This window comes from Natrix helvetica (assembly GCF_964273705.1).
Source record: "Natrix helvetica genome assembly, chromosome: 16".
NCBI classification, from domain to species: domain Eukaryota; kingdom Metazoa; phylum Chordata; class Lepidosauria; order Squamata; family Natricidae; genus Natrix; species Natrix helvetica.
Genome location: NC_138563.1, coordinates 10,871,791 through 10,891,959, shown reverse-complemented (window position 1 = coordinate 10,891,959; position 20,169 = coordinate 10,871,791). Strand labels below are relative to the sequence as shown.

At 47.4% G+C, this 20,169-nt stretch overlaps 3 protein-coding genes and 1 long non-coding RNA gene across 6 annotated transcripts in view; 2 read left to right on the top strand and 2 right to left on the bottom strand.

Moving 5' to 3' along the window:
* Window positions 1-7,807, bottom strand: part of LOC309400036 (V-type proton ATPase catalytic subunit A-like) — a 28,416-nt gene extending 20,609 nt beyond the window's left edge. The window contains exons 1-5 of the mRNA XM_081968344.1: window positions 7,709-7,807; window positions 6,324-6,383; window positions 4,666-4,879; window positions 3,808-3,945; window positions 375-503 (exon numbers count right to left, since the gene is read on the bottom strand). Coding sequence (XP_081824470.1) covers window positions 375-503; window positions 3,808-3,889 — 211 coding nt within the window. The 5' untranslated portion in view covers window positions 3,890-3,945; window positions 4,666-4,879; window positions 6,324-6,383; window positions 7,709-7,807. The remainder of the gene's footprint in view (window positions 1-374; window positions 504-3,807; window positions 3,946-4,665; window positions 4,880-6,323; window positions 6,384-7,708) is intronic.
* The window catches only part of LOC309400050, a 36,408-nt gene that overhangs the window by 4,125 nt on the left and 12,114 nt on the right, over window positions 1-20,169 (top strand). The window lies entirely within an intron of this gene.
* KLHDC9 (kelch domain containing 9) lies at window positions 7,769-13,500 on the top strand. 2 transcript variants are annotated; one of them, XM_081968362.1, is made up of 5 exons: window positions 7,769-7,831; window positions 9,013-9,554; window positions 10,847-11,015; window positions 11,645-11,843; window positions 13,081-13,500. In XM_081968362.1, the coding sequence occupies exons 2-5, from the start codon at window positions 9,046-9,048 to the stop codon at window positions 13,245-13,247; spliced, it is 1,044 nt and encodes a 347-aa protein (XP_081824488.1). In that variant the 5' UTR covers window positions 7,769-7,831; window positions 9,013-9,045; the 3' UTR covers window positions 13,248-13,500. The 2 variants fall into 2 exon arrangements, with proteins under 2 accessions (XP_081824488.1, XP_081824487.1); XM_081968361.1 differs by lacking the exon at window positions 7,769-7,831 and adding an exon at window positions 7,871-7,980.
* The window catches only part of LOC309400042 (death effector domain-containing protein), a 41,945-nt gene continuing 37,434 nt past the window's right edge, over window positions 15,659-20,169 (bottom strand). Inside the window, exons 1-4 of one of the 2 annotated variants that reach the window (XM_081968358.1) lie at window positions 19,883-20,034; window positions 17,686-17,774; window positions 16,947-17,070; window positions 15,659-15,999 (exon numbers count right to left, since the gene is read on the bottom strand). In XM_081968358.1, coding sequence (XP_081824484.1) covers window positions 15,826-15,999; window positions 16,947-17,070; window positions 17,686-17,774; window positions 19,883-19,978 — 483 coding nt within the window. In that variant the 5' untranslated portion in view covers window positions 19,979-20,034 and the 3' untranslated portion in view covers window positions 15,659-15,825. Of the gene's footprint in view, window positions 16,000-16,946; window positions 17,071-17,685; window positions 17,775-19,882; window positions 20,035-20,169 lie in introns of those variants that run through there. The other variant, XM_081968359.1, reaches the window with a different exon arrangement.

Genomic DNA, 20,169 nt, shown 5'->3' with positions numbered 1-20,169 from the left:
TTCCAAATTTAAAAAAAGACTGAGAGCAAGGAAGGGAAAATAAGAAAAGAAGGGAAGGAAGAAGAAAGGCGAACGAAGAAAGGAGGAATAAGAAGAGAAGGAAGGAAGGAGATGGGAAGGGGATGGAAGGAAGGAAGGAAGGAAGGAAGGAAGGAAGGAAGGAAGGAGGGAGGGAGGGAGGGAGGGAGGGAGGGAGGAAGGAAGGAAGGAAGGAAGGAAGGAAGGAAGGAAGGAAGGAAGGAAGGAAGGAAGGAAGGAAGGAAGGAAGGAAGGACACCCTGACCTATAACTCTACCTACTGCAAGAAAGGGAGACCCCAGAAATGAAGAGTTTGCAAATTGGACAAGGGAAACGAGACTTCCCCAGAAGGATACAGGTCTCCTCGTACACTTGGATGGTGGCTAGGTCTCCGTCCAGCCGGATTATCTCACCCACCAATTCAAAGTGGCCAACACGGACCAACTCGTACATCGCTGCGCCGGACATCTTGCAGGCAATGACCACTGTTGGGAAATTTTTTTAAAAAGGTATTTTTAGCAGAGAAAATAAGATGCTTGAATCAGCTGCAGAAGAGAAAATAGTCTATTGGAGACAGGATAATCTGAAGTCCATCCACTTGAAGATGGGTGGACTTAAATTCCCAGAATCCCCCAACCAGGAATTCTGGGAGTTGAAGTCCACCCATCTCCAAGTGCCCAAAGTTGAGAAACACAGACTTTAGCCAGCATCTAAATAGGGATTATCAACATTTCAGCCTCCACCTTCATCGGACTGACTTCCAACCAACATTCAAAACCCAGCAATAAATTAGCAGTCGATCATAGAAACACAGGCTATCCCAACCATGCTTGAGAAGTTGTGCCCAAGATTTTATTTTAAACAGTGTAAAGGCCCAAGGACTGTAGTGACATCCTTAAGATAAAGGTTCCCCTCGCACATCTGTGCTAGTCGTTCCCAACTCTAGGGGGCAGTGCTCATCTCCGTTTCAAAGCCGAAGAGCCAGCGCTGACTGAAGATGTCTCCGGGGTCATATGACTCAACGGCAAAGGCGCACGGAATGTTGTTCCTTTCCCACCAAAGGTGGTCCCTATTTTTCTACTTGTGTTTTTTAACATGCTTTCAAACTGCTAGGTTGGCAGAAGCTGGGACAAGTCACGAGAGCTCACTCCGTTACACAGCGCTAGGGATTCGAACCGCTGAACTGCCGACTTTTCTGATCAACAAGCTCAGCGTCTTAGCCACTGTCTCCTTTAGTGACGTCCTTAATTTTCTTTAAAACAAAAACTGCCTAAAGAATCTCAACTATTCTCAAATATAGCCAAGAGCATTATCCTTCTTGTAGGGAATCTCTGTTTATCCACCAGGACGGTTTGTTAGATTTACATCTCATCTTAATTTCTGCCAAGACCTCTAATATGGTATTCTTATATATAATTTTTTTGATTTTAGATTTGATCTTTGTAAACTGAGGGTGGGCAGCCCAGCCAGCACCCAAACGGAAAGGGAGATTCGAAGGCCGCCTCTGCTCCTTTAGTTAGAAGAAATAAAAAGATTAAGAAAAGTTTTAAGTCTCCTATAAAGCCTCTGGAGCCTGAGGGAGGGCGAAAAATGGCTTTAAAAAAGGGTGAACTCAGCTGGCCAGCACGTGCCATAGGTTCACCATCATGGATCTATATCATTGTATTTATCTGTCTATCTATCTGTGTCTGTCTGTCTGTCTGTCTATCGACAAGTACAGGGAGACAAATATGAAAACACGTGAAAAAAACGGCACAAATCAATGGATATAAATAAGCAAAACATAGCCATAAACACATAAAAAGAGCCCATATAAATGGGGAAGAGTAGGACAGGGACGGTAGGCACGCTGGTGCGCTTATGCACGCCCCCTTTATGGACCTCTGAAGAAATGTGTAAGGTCCACGGTAGGCAGCTGAAGGTAAAAGGTGTGGGGGTCAGAGGAACTAACAACAGGATCAGGTAGGGCATTCCAGACATTTACTCCTCTATTGCTGAAATTGTTTTTCCTGCAATCAAGATTAGAACGGATTACGTTGAGCTTGTATCTATTGATAGCCCTGGTGTTATGGCGGTGGAAGTAAAAATAGTCATTAACAGAGAAGACCTTATGGCGGATTATCTTGTGCACTGAGGACGTAGATGGCATAGTTCAAGGTTATCCAGGCCTAAAATTTCATGCCTGGTGGTAAAAGGAATTTTATGATGAGCAGAGGAGTTGAGGACTCTTCTTGTGAAATACCTCTGGGCCCCCTCTAATGTTTTTTTAAATAAAAGTTTTTTTTATTATTTTTAATTTTCAAAACAAACACAACACATCCTTCTTTACGTACTGTAGAAAGTGTATCAGTTGGTTACAAAAAGGCTTTGGTGCATCTCTTCCACGGTCATCAAGCATAATTCATATAAACTCAAGTATTTTAACTCAGATATTTATACATGTTACCATCATCATACCTCCATTTTCATTTGACTATAATTGTTTAAACGTCCTTCATCATAAAATATACCAAGATTTAATACATAACCACATACCGGCATTTCATTCACTATTTCTAAAATCCTCCAATGACACTGAATCCTTATATCCTATTCTAGCTAAACATCCATAATATTTAATAACAAAGTTTTCTAATCCTTCTTTCCAAATCACTGCCCTCTCTAATGTTTCAATGTCCGAAATGCAGCGTGGGCGAGCAGCATTCAAGGATAGGTCTGGCAAAGGTTTTGTATGCCCTGGTTAGCAGCATAAGGTTGACAACTCTGAACGCCTTTTTGGCACTGTTGTTACAGTGAGCTCTGGGGCTTAAAAGAAAAGAAAACTAGCTCAAAAGATTTCTAATCCCTGCAGAGGGGAAACATTAACATACCTGTCCTGGTTTAGGAAAACCTTTGAGAAAATTCCAGCTAGCTGATAGGATGTTATAAGTCATGCCGGAGATTGGATGAAATAGCCTCACCGCAATTTTTATGAGAATTTAATGTAAGGTCAGTTTAACAGTGTTGAAGGACAGGATGAGAAATGCAGATGAAATAAACAGGTAATAAAAAATGAGAACGTCAAACATAGACTCCTAGGGTTTGGAAGGGACCTCAGAGATCTTCTAGTCCTACCCACCCTGCTCAAGCAGGAGACCTCATTGCATCCCGGACAAACGGATATCCAACTTCTTAAAAACTTCCAGTGATGCAGCCCCCACAACTCCTGGAGGGAAGCTGTTCCACTGGTTAATTCTCCTCACTGTCAGGAAATTGGAGCTCTCCTTGATAATGTTCCATCCAGTGACAGGGAGTATTTGTAGCTCAGGGTTGAGATGTGTTGAGGAGTCATTGGTGTTCCCTGAGCTTGGTTTTCTTGCAGATGCTTCATAACCCAAACTAGGTAACACAATTGACTAGCACTGATGACGTTCCCTAGTTGGGTCATGAGAGGTCTGAAAGAAAACCACCAAGCTCAGAGAGCATCAAGAACCCCACAGTCCTCCACCTCCTCCTCCTCAAACCACACCCCCTTCTAGCGCTGATGACGTTCCCTAGTTGGGTCATGAAAGGTCTGCAAGACAACCGCCAAGCTCGGAGAGCACCAAGGGCACCTCAAGTGTCCTTCCACTGTTTCTGGTCCTGCCCTCAGGTGCTTTTCAGAATAGGTCAACCCCTGTTCTCTGCGACAGCCCATCAAGCACTGGAAAACAGCTATCATGTCACTCCTGGTCCTACTCATACCCCATTTTTCCTCTGCAGAGAGTTAAAAGGGGTACTTTTAGCTTCTTCATTTCTCAGGCAACCTACCAGGCCCAGAGACGCCATGGACAAACCCCAATTCGCTCTCCTTTTCCGCATCCCCGATCTTGGGAAGCTCCGAGAAATCCATCGCTCCCGTGGGTCAGTTAAGGCAGCCGGATCCCAGTTCTACGACGACCGCAGGCTCTGTATCAAAGAGGGAGAAAAACCAGCAGACATAAAATAAAACAATGAAAACATGTCTTCACTCTTCTTTCAGTGAAGGGGCCAACCCCCCTGAAGGACTCTGAGTTTGTGACTTGGGTGGCCAAATTTTGGAGCTTCTGAGCGTCAAAAGGTCAGCAACATCAGAGGTCTTCTAGTCCAATTCTTACATACCATCTCAGTCAAATGGTTGTCCAGTAAAAGTTTGAACGCTTCCAACCATGGAGCACTCACAACTTCTGGAGGTCTAATTCGTTGATTAATTGTTCTGCCAAGAAATTTCTCCTTAGTTCTAAGGTTGCTTCTCTCTCCTTGATTAGTTTCCATCCCTTGCTTCTTGTCCTAACTTCTGGTGCTTTAGAAAATAGCTTGACTCCCTCTTCTTTGTGGCAGCCCCTCAAATATTGGAACACCGCTAACATGTCTCCCCTGGTCCTTCTTTTCATTAAAGTAGACATACCCAGTTCCTGCAACCGTTCTTTATACGTTTTAGACTCCAGTCCCCTAATCATCTTGGCTGCTCTTCTCTGCACTCTTTCTAGAGTCTCCACATCTTTTTCAGATCGTGGTGGCCAAACTGGACATCCTACATCATCCCGAGTCTTGTGAGTGCATAAGAAATGGAATTATAGAAAATAATGCCCATTAAAGTCTGATTTTTCTCCAGCCCTGCTTTGCCTTCTCAGGTCAAGCTCATCTTACCATTGGGGAGGTGGAAATTGTTCTAGGCGTTGGCAGCACCTGCTCGGTGTGCGTTTCCCTTTGCAAGCAAGTAGGATGAGATGCCTGCTCTGTCTTCAGCAGGAAGCCGACGGGTTCTGATGGAGGAGTCAGCTTGGAGTAAGGGACTTGCCGATCCCTCCAAGCCAGTTCTGACCTGAATAGGCACCCAGGATCTGGAAGGGGCTGGAGGGCACTGGAAGAGAGAGACACAGCCAAGCTTTCTGGGCAGCAGAAAACCACTCCCTGTGTGTGTAGTGTCAACAACCTGGCCTCCTCTGACACACTTCCCCAACAGCAGAAAGCCTGACCTTCAAATCTTCCCCATTAAGGGAGCTTTTTGTGAAAGAGAAATAATATTTCTGCATGCAGGTATTTCAAACAAAGGAGAGGATTAGTTATGCAGAAAGCAGAATATCAGAGTTAAAAGGGACCTTGGAGGTCTTCTAGTCCAACCCCCATGTAGAGCCGGAGAATTCTAGATCCTTCTGGAAAAATGGCTGTTGAATTCTCTTCCACCCATCTTGCTGAACCCAGTTTAAAAATATTAATTTATTTGGGGGCTTGCACAAGATCCTGAACTGTAATCTAATAAGCAACTGAATTGTCATGACATGATGAAAGTGTACATATCAGAGCCATTGACCAAGGTTAATCCTTCTAATCTTCAAAAGCTAAGATGAAACTTTCATATGTATTTTTCAGTTTCAAGGAAAAAGTCAAAGTGCAAACAAAACTGGATAAGTTCTTCTCTTTAAAGTTAAGAATGATTCTGTTATCATTAGACACCACTGAAGGATTTCAAGAACAGACTGGACCACCATTTGACTAGGTTTGTATGAATATTGGGAAGGGGTTGGATTAGATGACTTCCAAGTGCCTTCCACCTTTAGGATTCAATTATTCTAAATGGCTTGAAATGTTTACAAATATAGAGCAAAATTTTAGGCTGCCATTCTTTTTTTTATTCTACTGCATTGGAAAAAGTCAGAAGCCAGAATATTTTTTTCATTCTTTTTATCTCTCTTTGCAACCTTCTTTCTTTCTTTCTTTCTTTCTTTCTTTCTTTCTTTCTTTCTTTCTTTCTTTCTTTCTTTCTTTTCTTTCTTTCTTCTTTCTTTCTTTCTCTCTCTCTCTCTCTCTCTCTCTCTCTCTCTCTCTCTCTCTCTCTCTCTCTCTCCCCCTCTTTTTCTTTCTTTCTTTCTTTTAACTTTCTCTGTTCATATTTGTATTTTATTCTACAACAACACACTTTAATAAAACATGACAGGGGAGGTGGAAGTAACCCTAAGGGATGATTTCGGCCAGAAGCAGCTTTTTCTGGTATTGTAAGGCAGGAGAGTGTCAAATTTGGCAGGGAATGTCTGTTCAAGGTGACTCTTAAACCTCCACTGTTTATGGAGACTGTATTAGAGCAAACAAACAGAAATCCAGGGTTTGTTTGTTTTTTTACTTACAAATGGGATATTATTTTGTTTTATTCTTTGTGATAGCTGGCAGCTGTCCTGAAGCCATTTTAGTCACAGGATGAAAGAAAAAAGCTGATTTCTGAGCCTTGGGCAGCTCTGCATATTTGTGCATTTGCCTATTTTGTAAAAGCATGGAAAAATAATAAATAAGGAGCAGATTAGGCTACAAACCAGGAGAGAAATGAGATCCTCGCTTTGCAACGACCCAGGATTTTATTGGCATTTCATCCTCTGGAAGAGATAAGGAGAGGAAGCTTTAATATTTCGCATTCTGAAACCTTTGTGATTTGTTTAATGTAAATCTACCAAGAGGATCACACTAAAACCCATCAGTCGACAACAGTTTCCCACTTCTGCTTTACTTTCAGTGTTTCAAAGCTTGGCAACTCTTAAGGTGGGTGGACTTCAGCTCCCAGAATTCCCCAGTCAGCATGATTTACTTGTCTGGATTTCAATCCCAGAATTCCCCAATCAGCATGATTTACTTGTCTGGATTGCAACTCCCAGAATTCCCCAGTCAGCATGATTTACTTGTCTGGATTTCAATCCCAGAATTCCCCAGTCAGCATGATTTACTTGTCTGGATTTCAATCCCAGAATTCCCCAGTCAGCATGATTTACTTGTCTGGATTTCAACTCCCAGAATTCCCCAGTCAGCATGATTTACTTGTCTGGATTTCAACTCCCAGAATTCCCCAGTCAGCATGATTTAATTGTCTGGATTGCAACTCCCAGAATTCCCAATCAGCATGATTTAATTGTCTGGATTTCAATTCGCAGAATTCCCCAGTCAGGATGATTTAATTTTACGGATTTCAACTCCCAGAATTTCCCAGTCAGCAAGATTTAATTGTCTGGATTTCAACTCCCAGAATTCCCTAGTCAGGATGATTTAATTTTACGGATTTCAACTCCCAGAATTCCCCAGTCAGCATGATTTAATTGTCTGGACTTCAACTCCCAGAATTCCCCAGCCAACTTGTTTTAAGACAGGTGGACTTCAGCTCCCAGAATTCCCTAGCCAACCATGTCATCTGGGGAACACTCCCCACATGCTCAGAGTCCCAGGACAGTCTCCCTCCCAGCTCCTCCACACCAACAACTAGAAGACCAACACATTTTGCACAGAGGCTCCCTAAGTAACTGAGCAGGGCCTGTTTTCCATGGGGGGGGGGCGAGGGGGGAGAGGATTCCAAATAAACCCTTGGCACTTCCAGGAAAAATAAAAATAAAAAAGAGGCCTGCAAAAACAGGGCATGCTGCCTTGGAGGGCTCCAGTCTGAAAAGCCACTCTGCACATGCCCAGAGACTCCCAGATCATCAAGAAATGATGCTCTAACCCCCCCCCCCAATCCCACTCCATCAGGTTGGGTCCTTTTGCCAGTTATCTGCCAGGTCTCTGCAGTGGCATTAAAGCAGCTGTGCCCCTTGTCCTGCAACTCCCATGCTCCACAGCCCCTGTGCCTAGGAGGGTGTGAGGTCCACACCCCTGAAAGCAAAGATTTGGGGGAGAAAGTAGAGCTGCCCCCTACCCCAATCCTTGCTGCCTGCCCCACCCAAGCCAGGCCTCCACGGCCTGCCTCCTCCTGGCCTGGGCTGGCTGCGGTTGCCTAGCAACCAGGCTCTGCACCACTGCCAGGATCCCCAGGGCAAGGTAGGCCCCAGGGCAGCTTGCAAAGGTGAGGAAGCTGCCAGAGCCACATACACACTTCCAGGGGTGCCTCCTCCTGCAGGAGGGGAGGAGGGACGGGGAGGGCTGAGCGTGCAAAACAGCAAGCGTGCATGCCTTTGCACACTAGTCACTGGGGCAGCAGACCCAGGCCAGCTGGTAAGAAGCCACCCTGCTGAGCAAGAATTCATTTTTCTGAGGTTTTTCTCCCCCTCTCGAATGCGGCATTTTTCTATAGCTGATGCCTGTTTTTCTTTCTTTCTTCTTTAGCTAAGAAACATGATTGTTGCAATCAATAGGTTAGATTTTTCCTGGCAATATTCCCAAAACACAGCCGTGGCTTTATTTTGGCTTGCCAGTTCTGCAAATTAGCTATTGCAGCCTGCTTCATCCCTTGTGTTAATTAAGCTGTCATTTGTTAAAATTACTGGTTTAGAAGGGATACAGCAATCCTATATTTGGGGTGGGTGAGGAATAAAGCACTGTTTTTTTTTGGGGGGGGGAGCAAATTTGGAAGAGCCTTGTAAGGAGAGAGAGTGTGTGTGTGTGTGTGTTTGTGTATGTGTGTGTATATATAAAAGAAAAGAAAAGAAAGGTTTATTCGAATAAAAATATCTGAAATTGAACAGTGCAGGGTAAAAAGAGGGTACAGTATATTTTTCACATGAAGGTGAAAGGTTGTGCATTGTAAAAAATGTGAACCTTTATAATGTAACATTTATATTGTGAAAGATTGTGTGTTGTACAGTATCTGCAGGGTAAAAATTGAATGACAAAAGTTTATTTTTGAAAAAGAAATCAACCTGAAGAACAGCTTTCGGAAGGAGAAAGCTGTCCTTTATAACAAAGGACATCTGGTCACCCCAACCAAGATATGAGAATTCAGCCAATTACAGTTTAGTCCACAAACCGTGGTTTAAAACAAGATGTCTCTCTTTTATTAGAATTTATTAGAGGTTCTCCTGCCATGTTAATCCTCCATACTTTAACTCTTTATCCAGCGTTGCCAACATTTCAGTGTGAATTTTTCCCGCCCGCCTTGGGCAGGGGATGGGCTAGAAGACCTCCAAGGTCTCTTTCAACTCTTATTATTCTAATCTATGTTCTATCCCAAAGCTTGCTACTCTTCTAATGAAGTTTGTGGTTGTGCTCCAATATGATGACGCCCATTTTCCCTCTCATCCTCTCCAGCTTTCATCTGGCCTGCTCCAGCTCAAGACCAACATGTTCGCCTCGGGTGAAAGCCGCTGGGAATGGGAGCCAGTGGTCGGCAGTGACCTCTTGGCTCGCGGCTTCCATTCCTGCAACCTAGTGCAAGGAAAGCTCCTGATCTTTGGGGGGCTGAAGACTCAGGACACGCAGGAGCCCCCCCTGGGAGATGTGGTGGCCTTTGACCCAGCCGTCCAGACGGTGTGCACGCTTGCTCCGGAACACGGCTACCGCCGCAGTCACCACCAGGCGGTGGTGCTGGGCGACCACTTGCTGTGTGTGGTGGGTGGGTGGGATGGATCTCGCAGGGTCTCTGACGTCTGCAGCTTCGATGTGGAGCAGAAGCAGTGGGAAGGCTGGGCGGCCAGGACATCCGAGACCCCCGTGGGGCTGAGCAGCCATACTTGCACCAAGCTGACGGAGCATGAATTGCTGGTGGTGGGCCGGGAGGGTGGCCTGCGCACCCAGCGGCGTTACGCCAGCATCTTCACATTGCACCTGCAGCCTAGCAACAAGACCTACTGGTAAGGTCCCACTCTGTGCCTGGCCAATGGAGACATACGGCCATGCCAGGGGTGTCAAACCCGATTTTATTGAGAGCCACATCAAGGTTGTGCTTAACCTCGGGGGGCTGGAATGGGCATGGCCAGCTCAATGCCACTTGTGTCGGGGGCACCTATGATGGCCAAGTGGTAAGGCAGGATTTCCCTGAGACCCTCCTTCACTCTCATTATAATCTCCCTCCCTCCCTCCCTCCCTCCCTCCCTCCCTCCCTCCTTCCTTCCTTCTTTTTCCATTCCTCTTCATTCTTCTTTCTTCTTCCATCTCTTCTTTCCTTATTTTGCCTTTCTTGCTCTCTTCCCATCTTCCCTTCTTTCTCTTTCGTCTTTCCCTTTCTCCTACCCTGTCCCTTCTTGCATGCTCAAATGCAAGAGGGGAAACATTTCTCCTTTTGTTTTGTTTTTTAGTTTGTTTTGCTAGCCCTCTGCCAGTGAAAATGGAGCCCAGGGGGCCCATGTGCTGGCAGAGACACCCTCGGCCCTTTCTGTGCGCACATGAGCCGTCATCCCTGCTCAGCTCCACCATGCATGCGCACACGCCTCCTGCCGGCCAGCTGGTTTTTGGGTCTCTGCTGCGCATGTGCGAGGAGCACGGGGTGTGTGTGGGAGTGTCACACATGCATGTGCAGGGGAAGGGGGTTAGCCATCACTGTGCTAAACTAAATGCTCCTTTTGCTTTATCAAAAGGCAATTGGACTTTCTTTGTTTTTCCTTGAAGAGGTTTCGCTTCTCATCCAAGAAGCTTTCTTCAGCTTTCCTTCTTCTTTCGCTTCACTTCAAAACTGAAGAAGCTTCTCCGACGAGGAGCGAAACGACTTCAAGGAAAAACCAAGGAAATCCAGTTGCCTTTTGAAAAAGCCCCTTTGGGGCAACCAGGACCTGTGGGAATCTCCACGGACGGGGTAAACCAAAGCAAGCCACTGCACACAGGGCACCTGTAAAGACAGTGTGCGCTTTGTAAACTATGAGCACAAGCTAAGGCTACGGGTAGATAAGGAGTACAAAACACAAACGCGATTATACAACTGGAGATGATACATTTGCATTTTGCAGTGTTTAAACGACACTTAGTTTGTGTCAAAGCTTATTCTCAGCAGAACCAAAAATGATATTTTAAAAGCAGGCAGAAGAAAACTGAGCCATTGAAAATCAAAGTCTTTGCTTTCTCCTTTTCTTCTTCCTCCTTCTTTCCCTTTTCTTCCTCTTCCTCCTCTCCCTGTTCTTTCTCCTCCTCCTCCTCCTCCTCCTCCTCCAAGGTACAAAGAAGAGGAGTCACGGACAGCCTCCCGAGCCGGCCACTCTGCCATGCTGCTCGAGGATTATGGCCGACAGGGAAAGAGCAGCGGCTACAAACTCTTGGTCTTTGGAGGGCGCGATTCTGCAGACTGCGACGTGGCCGGGCATTGGGGCAAAGGAAAGGTCCACGTGAGTCAGATGCCAGTCCGTGGACTACAGTCTGGTAGCTCAAAAGAACACAGAATAACAAGAGCTGGAAGGAACCTTAGAGGTCTTCTAGTCCAACCCCCTGCTCAAGCAGAAGACTCCCTGTCTTTCCAGACAAAGACTGTGAAAGCCAAGGCCCCAGTGGAAATGGTTCCTTAGGGTCAGCCTAGGCTAAAGTCTCGGGGGTCCTCTCTGTCCCTTGCCACCTTTCCTGTCCTCCTTGTGGGGCTCAAAATTATACAGTAATTCAGAAAGCAGGAGGGGCTGCCCTAAACTGCTTGATGAGAAGATGGGCTAAATTATGAGAGGGACATGAACCAGAGGACCTGCTGGGCATGTGCCTCCCCCCCCCCCCAATATCAAAATCTTGCTAGCAAGGAGGAAATCCCTAGGGCTCCTCCAAAATTCATGAGATCAAGGATGGTCAGCAATATTTTTAGCATGCTAACCCTGCCTCCAGAAGATGGACTTCGATTCCCAGAATTCCCCAGCCAGCAGGGCTCACAGCTGCATGTATGCCTAATAAGGTTAAATTAGTTCAAAAGGAAGTCAGCCAAAAGGTGCAGCATCCTTAAGATCTGGCCAAGCTGTCTCTGCCTTTTCTTCCGCAGGTAGAGTCTACCCAGGCCCCGGAGCTGACTGAGAAGCTCACTCACTTAGTGGCCACTGAAAAGGGGTCCCAGGAGGCTCCCAAGGGCCTAAGGCACCATTCCTGCACGGTGGTTGGGCCCTTCGCGGTCATCTTTGGGGGAGAGACCCTGAAGAGGGGCCGAGATGCCATCTGCAATGACCTTTACATCTACGACGCCAGTAAGAGTTCTTAAGAAATCCTTTCTCTTCCTCTGACCCAGGGGTCTCCACTACTGGCCACTATAAGACTTCTGGACTTTAAATGCTGACTGGGGAATCCTGGGCATTGAAGTCCACAAGTCTCAAAGTGGCCAGGTTTGTCCACAAGTCTTAAAGTGCTCTAACCTGAGCCACTGATAGAGAACACAAGTAGGTCTTCTCAGTTTCCGCCACGCAACTTGTCCTGTCCGCCCTCACCCGTCCCGGTCGCAAGAAAAGTGGAATTCCTAAGAGCTCACTTCAACTCAGGGAATTGCAATCAACAGCCTGGCCATCCGAGATTGGAACCTTCGAAGGTGGTCCTCAACTTACGATAATTGCACAATAATCATGTTTCCCCCAAAATATGACCTACCCCAAAAGTAAGTCCTAGCTTGATTTTTTACAGGTGTGCCCAATATAAGCCCTAATTAAGACCCCACTCACTACAGGGTGCACAGGTAAAAATTAAGCTAAAAATTAAGGGTGGGGACGGGGACGGGGGGAGCTGCCCTACTAATTACCTTTGGACAGTTGCAGCCAGCCCCCCACCCCCACCCCAGTGGTGGCTTCCGGATCCTGTTCCAACCGGTACAGTTGGAACGGGCCTGGCATCGCCCACATGGACGTGAGCACATGCTTCGTAGCTGCCTCTGACGCTTCCACAAGCCTTCGCGACGCTCCAGCTGCTCAGCGGAGCGTTGAGCAGGCACTGTACACGCCATGCGCCAAAGGCTTTAAAGAACAGGTAAGGAGAGAGGGCGGGCGGGTGGGCCCTCTGGAGCACCGTACCGGAACCCTACCCGGTGCTCCGGGCAGGCTCTGTACACCCGTACTGTGGTGTACCGCCTGCAACCCACCACTGCCACCCCTCGGCAACTGCCTTGCCAGCCCATTCCTTCTGCAGCCAGCAAGGCTTTCCTGAAGCCAATAAGAGACCTCCTGAGATCGGTTGCAGAGGCCTTCAGGAAAACCTTGCCAGCTGCAGAAGTCGTTCCTGAAGGCCTCTGACAGCGAGACGGGGGCCGGGGGCAACGGGCACAAGTGAGGTGAGTCAGCGGGCAACCGGCCTTGCAATCGTGTCCGTGTAGGGACCCTGCAACGGTTGCTAAGTGCGAAGGCCAGCCCAAAGTCACTTTTTTCTGGGCTGTTGTAATTCTGAGCAATTGCTAAGCGAGCGTTCGTTAAGGATTTAGGAGTGTCTGTTTCGCTCTTGCAGGGGCGTCGCCAGCCAACTGGTTCCACTTTCCTTCTTCGACCCATGCGCAGAAGAGATGCGGCCACCGAACGTGCCTCTGGAATGACAAACTGTACCTGGTGGGTGGGTTTGGAGCCGATGGGAAGACCCCATGCCCAGAGATCTGCACCTTAAGGATCTCGCCGTGAAAGCCGGGATTTTGCTCACCAGCTGGGACTGTCAAATGCTTCTTCCACCACTCCCGAAATATGTTTCTTTTTGGCTCTGGAGAGTTGGCCCGCTCAGATGGAGTAAACGTGCATGCCAGAAAGACGTCTCTTTGGGCACACAAGTATCTGACATAAACCAAAAATGCTAGCAAGAAGTCTCCTCCTTAAATAACTGAGATGTATTCCCAGTTTATAAATAAAGTTTTACCCAATTTACAAATAAAAGTTTGACTTTTCCTTTGATCCAATCTTTTAAAACAAAATCTAATAAAGTGGAATGAGGGTGGGAGGTTTGTTCTCTTGAGCTTTTGAGTTGGTTTCCGAACGTTTCGTTACCAGGCGAGGTAACATCTTCAGCGGAGTTTAGGTGTGTTTGTCTGAAAACTGACACCCCCTAAACTCTGCTGAAGACGTTACCTGGCCTGGTAACGAAACCTTTGAAAACCCACCCAGAAGCTCGGAGTGTCAACCCTGAAGCTGGCCATCTCGGAGCTTCAGTGCTGCCACATTGGAGCGAGGGAGGGGGGATTAGAGATAGCTGGGCTTGCGTAGTCAAAACAAAATACTTTTCTCTTGGGAACCAAGGACGTTCTGACACCTGGCCGGAGGAAGGAGTGATGTCACCAGACCAGCGGACACTGCAGTGATTGGGCCATGTGACTAGGGGTTGAGGGGGAAAAAAATTAATTAGGTGAAAACCGAAGGGCGCCTTAGAGTTGGTTTTCACCAGAGATGTGCCAATATGATCTTTCCGACAAAGCTATTCTTTGAGGAATTCACCTGCTTCTATTACTGACAAGGAGAACACCCTCCAGCCTCGTCCTACAACCGAGCTATAGATATTCCCCACTATTGCAAAAAGTGGCATCTTCAACTTAACTTGGTTTTTAACGGTTCTGGTCCCATTAGAGGTTTGATTGGATCAGCCACAGGATTCCTGTAGTCATGTGATCAAAATTTGGATACTTGGCAACCGACTTATGACGGTCCCAGTGTGAAGTGAGCCCATTTTGCCACTTGTGATAAGAATGGGAAGTTTTGGGCTCAATTATGGTCATAAGTCAAAGACCAAGTATTGTGGCTTCTAATGTATGAATTAAAGCAAATATATTTTCACATGAATATAGGTTTTGTAGAAAAGGGGCTTTTAAGAGAGGGAATTCCTCCCAGAGGCATAGATTCCGATTCTCGTATTTTAACAAAATTAGACCATGTTGCTGCTGCATTTGGGGTGGGAGCTGTTGGTCAACTTCCCCAGTTGTGACAAAAGAGGAAAAGGCTTCTGGTGAAGAAGCTGAAGGGCTACTAGAGTTAAAATAGTCACCTTGCTCGCTTTAAAAATGTGCTACCTACAAACCAAGCATGGTTTTTTTTTTTCATTTTTCATAAAGGACTAAATAAATGTGCCCATTATTGTATTTTGCGGCGTATAAGAAACACCTTTTCCCCCCAAAGGAGGGTGAAAATCTGGGTGCGTCATATACACTGAATACAGCATTTTCGGCCTCCTGAAACCCCAGCCCCCGAGCATCCTGGTTTTTGCAAAAATGGACGTGCAGAGGGTTTGGGAGGCCTGCAAAGTGCTCCTGGGGGCTCGGGAGGGCAGAAATGAGCCATTTTGTGCTCATTTTTGCCCCCCCCCCCCCGCCCCAGGGAGCACTCTACAAGCCTCCCGAAGCCTATGCATGCCCTGTTTTTTGCAAAAAAAAAAAAAAAGAGAGAGGAGTGCAGAAGGTTTGGGAGGCCCATAGAGTACAAAACTTTCTTTTCAAATTTACCTCTTCAAAATCTTAGTGCGTCTTATAAGTCTGAAAAATACAAAATTCAAAATTACAAAATGAAACAATCCTAAATATTTCTTACAATTCATTCGGTGGTGGGATTTGTCTTAAGAGGTGATCTGGGGCATGGCTTTCCCAAACCAATACCCACTATGTTTACAGGACAGCAATTGCCATATTTTGCTAGCGAGGCCACTTCCCGTGTGAGAAAACGAAGCTCCAAAAGGCACTGCCCAGAATTTCACCTTGGCAATTGTCCTCATTTCTCCATTGTTAAATAAGTCAGGGAACCAGAAAGGGCTTTAGCTGGAATGGCCTCAAATAGGCTGCTTTTAAGATGGGTGGACTTCAAGTCCCAGAATTCCCTTGCCAGCCACGCCCATTTTCTGTCTCTCAATCTCAACACTGGGGAGACTGCAGAGAAAGGGATCACAGGAGAGTAAGCAGGTATGCAATGGGGACAGACATCAAAAGGAAAGTGTTATCACCAGGGAATTGCTGCCCGGGGAATTCTATGAGTTGTAAAGTCCACTCATCTTAAAGTTCACACGGAGACAGACAAGCCCTACCCCCATGCCATAAAGGTAACTCTACACGTGCACGCTTGCCTACATTTCACAACAAACCAACATTTATTTCACAAAACACAAGAGGAGATGACCCTATAACATCCACAGTGATAACGGTGGGGGTCTCTTGAGATCCAAAGCTGCAACTGTGGGCTGAGGGAGGGAGGGTGGGGTCAAGTCCTTCCATACAAGTCCACGCTTCTTTTTTTAAGAGACCAGGACCCCGGCGGAACTGGATTTGGCAGCCTCTGGGCTCTCTTTGGCAGGCGGCTTCTGCTCTTCCTCGCCCATCAGGCGGATGTTGTGCTTCTCGCGGAACTCGTTCAGTTCCCGGCCTTTGGACTGCAGCTGCTGGCTCAGGGTCTCAATGATCTTGTTGATCTGCAGGGGGACAAAGAGGGAAGAGCGGCAAGAGCCAGCCAATGGGGCACCTGGACGTTCAAGTCCCGCCTGAGCCACGAAATCCGGCTGGATGACCATGGGGCTGGTCATTCTCTCTCAGCCCAGCTCACTTCACCTCACAGGGTTGCTATTATTGTAGGGAAAATAGGAGGAGGAGGAGGAAGGAGAATTAGATATGTTCGCTGCCTTAGATTATTTCTTAAAAATAGTAAGAAAGGAAAGTAGAAAGAAAGGAAGGGAGGGAGAGAGAGAGAAAAGAAAAAAGAAAGAAAAGGGAGGAAAGGAGAAGGAAGGAAAGAAAAGGGAGGAATGGAAGGAAGAGAAGAAGGGAAGGAAAAAAGAAAAAGGGAGGAAAAGGGGAAGCAGGAAGGGAGGAAGAAAGAAGGGGAGTAAAGAAAAGAAAGGAAGGAAGGAGACTAAAGGAAGGGAGGGAGGGAGGCTCTCTTTTCACTTTCCTTGAAGAGGCAGGCGTGTCTATTTGGGCGGAGCTAGGCTCATAAAAATAACTCCCTGCAGTTAACACGGAATTATGTCCAACGTGAACTGAACTGGGAGGCTGGGATTTTTTATTCATGCAAGAAAATGAATGAAGGCTGGTGGTGAAAAGCAGAGCAGGCCGGGGAATTCTGGGAGTTGAAGTCCGCCAGGCTTAAAGTTGCCAAGATTGGAGACCCCTGGACTGTAGGGTATATTGGAGGTGGAGACCCTTGGAGAGCTGTTATGCAACGCAATTCCATTTTAATGTATGCCAATCAGTGGACATTCAAAGTGACAACAAAGGCCTTCTAAATCTTCATTAAAGGGGCCAAATACACCTTTGCTGCCTCACTGAGAGTGGGAGAGGCTGACCAGTGTCCGAAAAGCATTCTTTATTTATGGTTTTCTTTTTCGGCCGTCCATCTTGCTGTCCAGTGACTCTAGCTTACCTGCTCCTTGTTGTTTTCCAGGGCTGGGAGGACCTCCTTAACGGTGCGCTCCACCAACACCCCCCCCACCATGCGGAAGCACTTCCTGCTGGGGTCCACGTCTCGGAGGGTCTCGATAACCAACCTGCAGAGGAGACGAAAAGGCCAAGCTCGTTTCAGCAGCTCCAGGCAAGGCCAAAACCAGGAAAGAAGCTAGAATAATCAGTTTGCAAGGTTTACGCCTTGAAGCCTCATCGCTGCCCAGAGGAGTCGCATTCTGGACACAGGTAGTCCTTGACTTACAACTTAGTGACCATTCGAAGCTACTGAAAAGAGTGCCTTGACTGTTTTTCATACTTAAGCATCCCCGTGGTCACGAGAGCAAAATTGAGACGCTGGCAACTAACTCATATTTATGACGGTTACAGCGTCCTCGGGTCATGGGATCCCCTTTTGCGACCTCCTGATAAGCCAAGTCAATTTCGAGGTCAAATTCACTTAACAACCGTGTCGCTAAGCTAACAAGTGCAGTGATTCACTTAACAGGTGGGGCAAGAAAGGTTGTCAATGGGGCAAAGCTCACTTAGCTGTCACGCTTAGCAACTGGAATTTGGGTCTCAATTGTGGTCGTAAGTCAAGGACTACCTGTACTAGGGGGATCTAGGCTACCCTAATTGAATTCCAACCAAGGCAGAAAAACATCCGGCTTTTTTTTATCTGCGAAGAAAGTCCCCCCGTTCCCTCTGTGGCCACGACGTACTTGTGTTCGTTCAGCTCCATCTCCAGCTCAGCCGCCTTCGAAGCCAGACCTCTCTGCTCCTGGCGGAGGCGGTTGAATCCTGCTACCACCTGGAAGGAGAGAAGATCAACTCCGGTCACCTTCCCCGTCCAATTATGTCTGTCAGACCTGTCCCAGTTTGATCCCTTAGGGCAGGGCTCAGCAAACTGCAGCTCTGGAGCCCCATGTGGCTCTTTCCTCCCTCTGCTGCAGCTCCGTCACCAGTCGGCGCCACAATTTTGAGAGGAGGGCGGGGAGAGGGGAGAGAAGCCCAGTGCACCAGAAGAAGACTCTATGGCAAGGGGAGGGTTTTCCAGTTGTCTCCACCATTGACAGGGCTTTCGGTTATGACAGGTAGAGGAAAAAGTACGCCGCGCTAGGAGACTCTCTGGTGGGGGAACTGAACTTCCGGTCAGCTCCAGAAATGAACGGGGGGCTTCCGGTTAGGACCTTTGGGGCTCCCGGTGTTTTCTTTTCTGTGGGAAATGGGTCCAAATGGCTCTTTGAGTGTTTCAGTTTGCCGACCCCTGCCTTAGGGAAGTAAAACCCTCGACTCCATCTGAAGTGAAAAGGCACTTTTTGACTAAAGGAATACTGGTTGCAGTAGAGTCAGGGGGGAATCTGAAATGTCTGCGTGGCAATACAGAACTAAAGCCACGGTTTCCCCTAGCCCTCTCCTCCCCCCCGTGTAGCCAATCCAGCATCAATGTGATGGTATGAGAAACTCTTGAGGTGTTTGGGCTGGTGAAATTCCACACCCGGGGCAAACGTCCTTGAGGATGCTCCAACCGGATTCAAGGCTCTTCTGTTCTTCATCAACTGTCAATTCGCCCCCTCCCAAAGTATACAGCAACCTGACCATTTGTTCCCCCCCTTGTTCCTTCCTGCACTGATGACAGTAGGTAAGGTGGTTCTGACAATGTGTTGCAGGGCCTTTTATTTATTAAAGGCATATGCCATCTGTGTCACTTCCCAGAATGAATCTGGATGGCTGAGCATGGCCGCTTTGATCAGAAGCCCCTTGGGAGGAGGAGGAGGAAGGGGGGGTGTAACATTTTAGGACCGTCTTTGATGAATGATTCGAGTTCCTTGAATTAACATAATCTTCTCCATGTGGAACATGGATTCTCCTAAGAACCTGTTCAAACCAGCCAGAAACAAGGTCCGTGTGAAGATTTTGAGCTCTAGTAACTTGTAAACTCAGTATAATGTGGGATTTCCTGAAGAGGAAATCGAGCCCAGACCCAAGTCTGCCTTCGGACGTATCTTTTAAGTTCACTTCATATTAGCTCTTTGACACCAACTTCCAGGGGAGGCAGTGGGTCAGTCATCAGTTACGGAGTTTAAACATGCTTGGGATAAGCACATGTCCACCGTATGACATTTAAAAATAAAATAAATAAAATTAAAAATAACCCATTAAAAATAAGACAAAAAAACCATCAAAGAGCAGACTCAGTAGAAGACTAGATCTTTTCTGCCCTCTGTTTTCTATACAGGTAGTCCTTGACTTACGACCACGAATGAGGCCAACATTTATGTTGTTAAGCGAGACAGTTAAGTGAATGTTGCCCCACTTTACCACCTTTCTTGCCATAGTTGCTAAGTGAATGATTGCAGTTGTTAAGTCAGTCACATGGTTGTTGAGTGAATCTGGCTCCTCCATTGACTTTGCTCGTCAGAAGGCCGCAAAAGGGGATCACGTGACCCAGGAAGCCATTGCAACGTGACCGTGGGGAGGCTGCAATGGTCGTAAGTGTGAAAAATGACCATAAGCCCCTTTTTCCCAGTGCCGTTGTAACTTGGGATCGTCACTAAGGGCATGGTTGTAAGTCGAGGACTACCTGTATTTCCATGACACTCCTGCCCCCTCCCCCCCCCCGAATTCAGGGCCCAGTTTCAACCTTCCAGGCCCAGATCAGGATTTGACTTCTGAGCCGCCCATTGACGGAGAGAGGCAGCTGTAGAGAATTCATAGTGAATAATAAGGAAAGTCTCCTAAGAGCCTCGTGATGGGCCTGGTGGGGACCGAGCAAACGGGCTCAGGGCGCTCTGCACATGCTCAGGGGAGAGAAGCAGCACCGTCGCCCGTGGCAACCGCATCCAACGGCCGCCTCCTGCTCTGCACATGCCCAGAAGCCCGCCGATCGGCTCGCTCCCGGCCCGCCCCACGCGGTACCTGCTCGGGAGTCAAAGGCTTCGCCGCCCCGCCGCCGCCGGCAGGACCCGCCGGAGTCGCCGCCGGGCCGCTCTTGCTCTTGCTCTCCTCCGCCATCTTCGCCCTCCTCCCTCCGGGCTCGGAGAATGACCACTTCCGGTTGCCTGGAGTCTTCGAAAGGGACCGGAAGTGGCCGTTGGCGCCGTTTCGTCCGCCATCTTTGGTACGGGAATCTTCCTCTCCTCGCTTCTTTTCCCAGGAAATATAACAGCATCCACCTTGAAAACCAACATTCTGCAACGGAGAGG

What these genes read in the sequence shown, in the direction of transcription:
- KLHDC9 (XM_081968362.1), top strand. Translation starts at nt 9,046, where the DNA reads ATGTTCGCCTCGGGTGAAAGCCGCTGGGAATGGGAGCCAGTGGTCGGC. An exon ending in CCTAGCAACAAGACCTACTG is followed by an intron (nt 9,555 to 10,846) that starts GTAAGGTCCCAC and finishes TCCTCCTCCAAG; the next exon opens with GTACAAAGAAGAGGAGTCAC. An exon ending in CCTTTACATCTACGACGCCA is followed by an intron (nt 11,844 to 13,080) that starts GTAAGAGTTCTT and finishes TCGCTCTTGCAG; the next exon opens with GGGCGTCGCCAGCCAACTGG.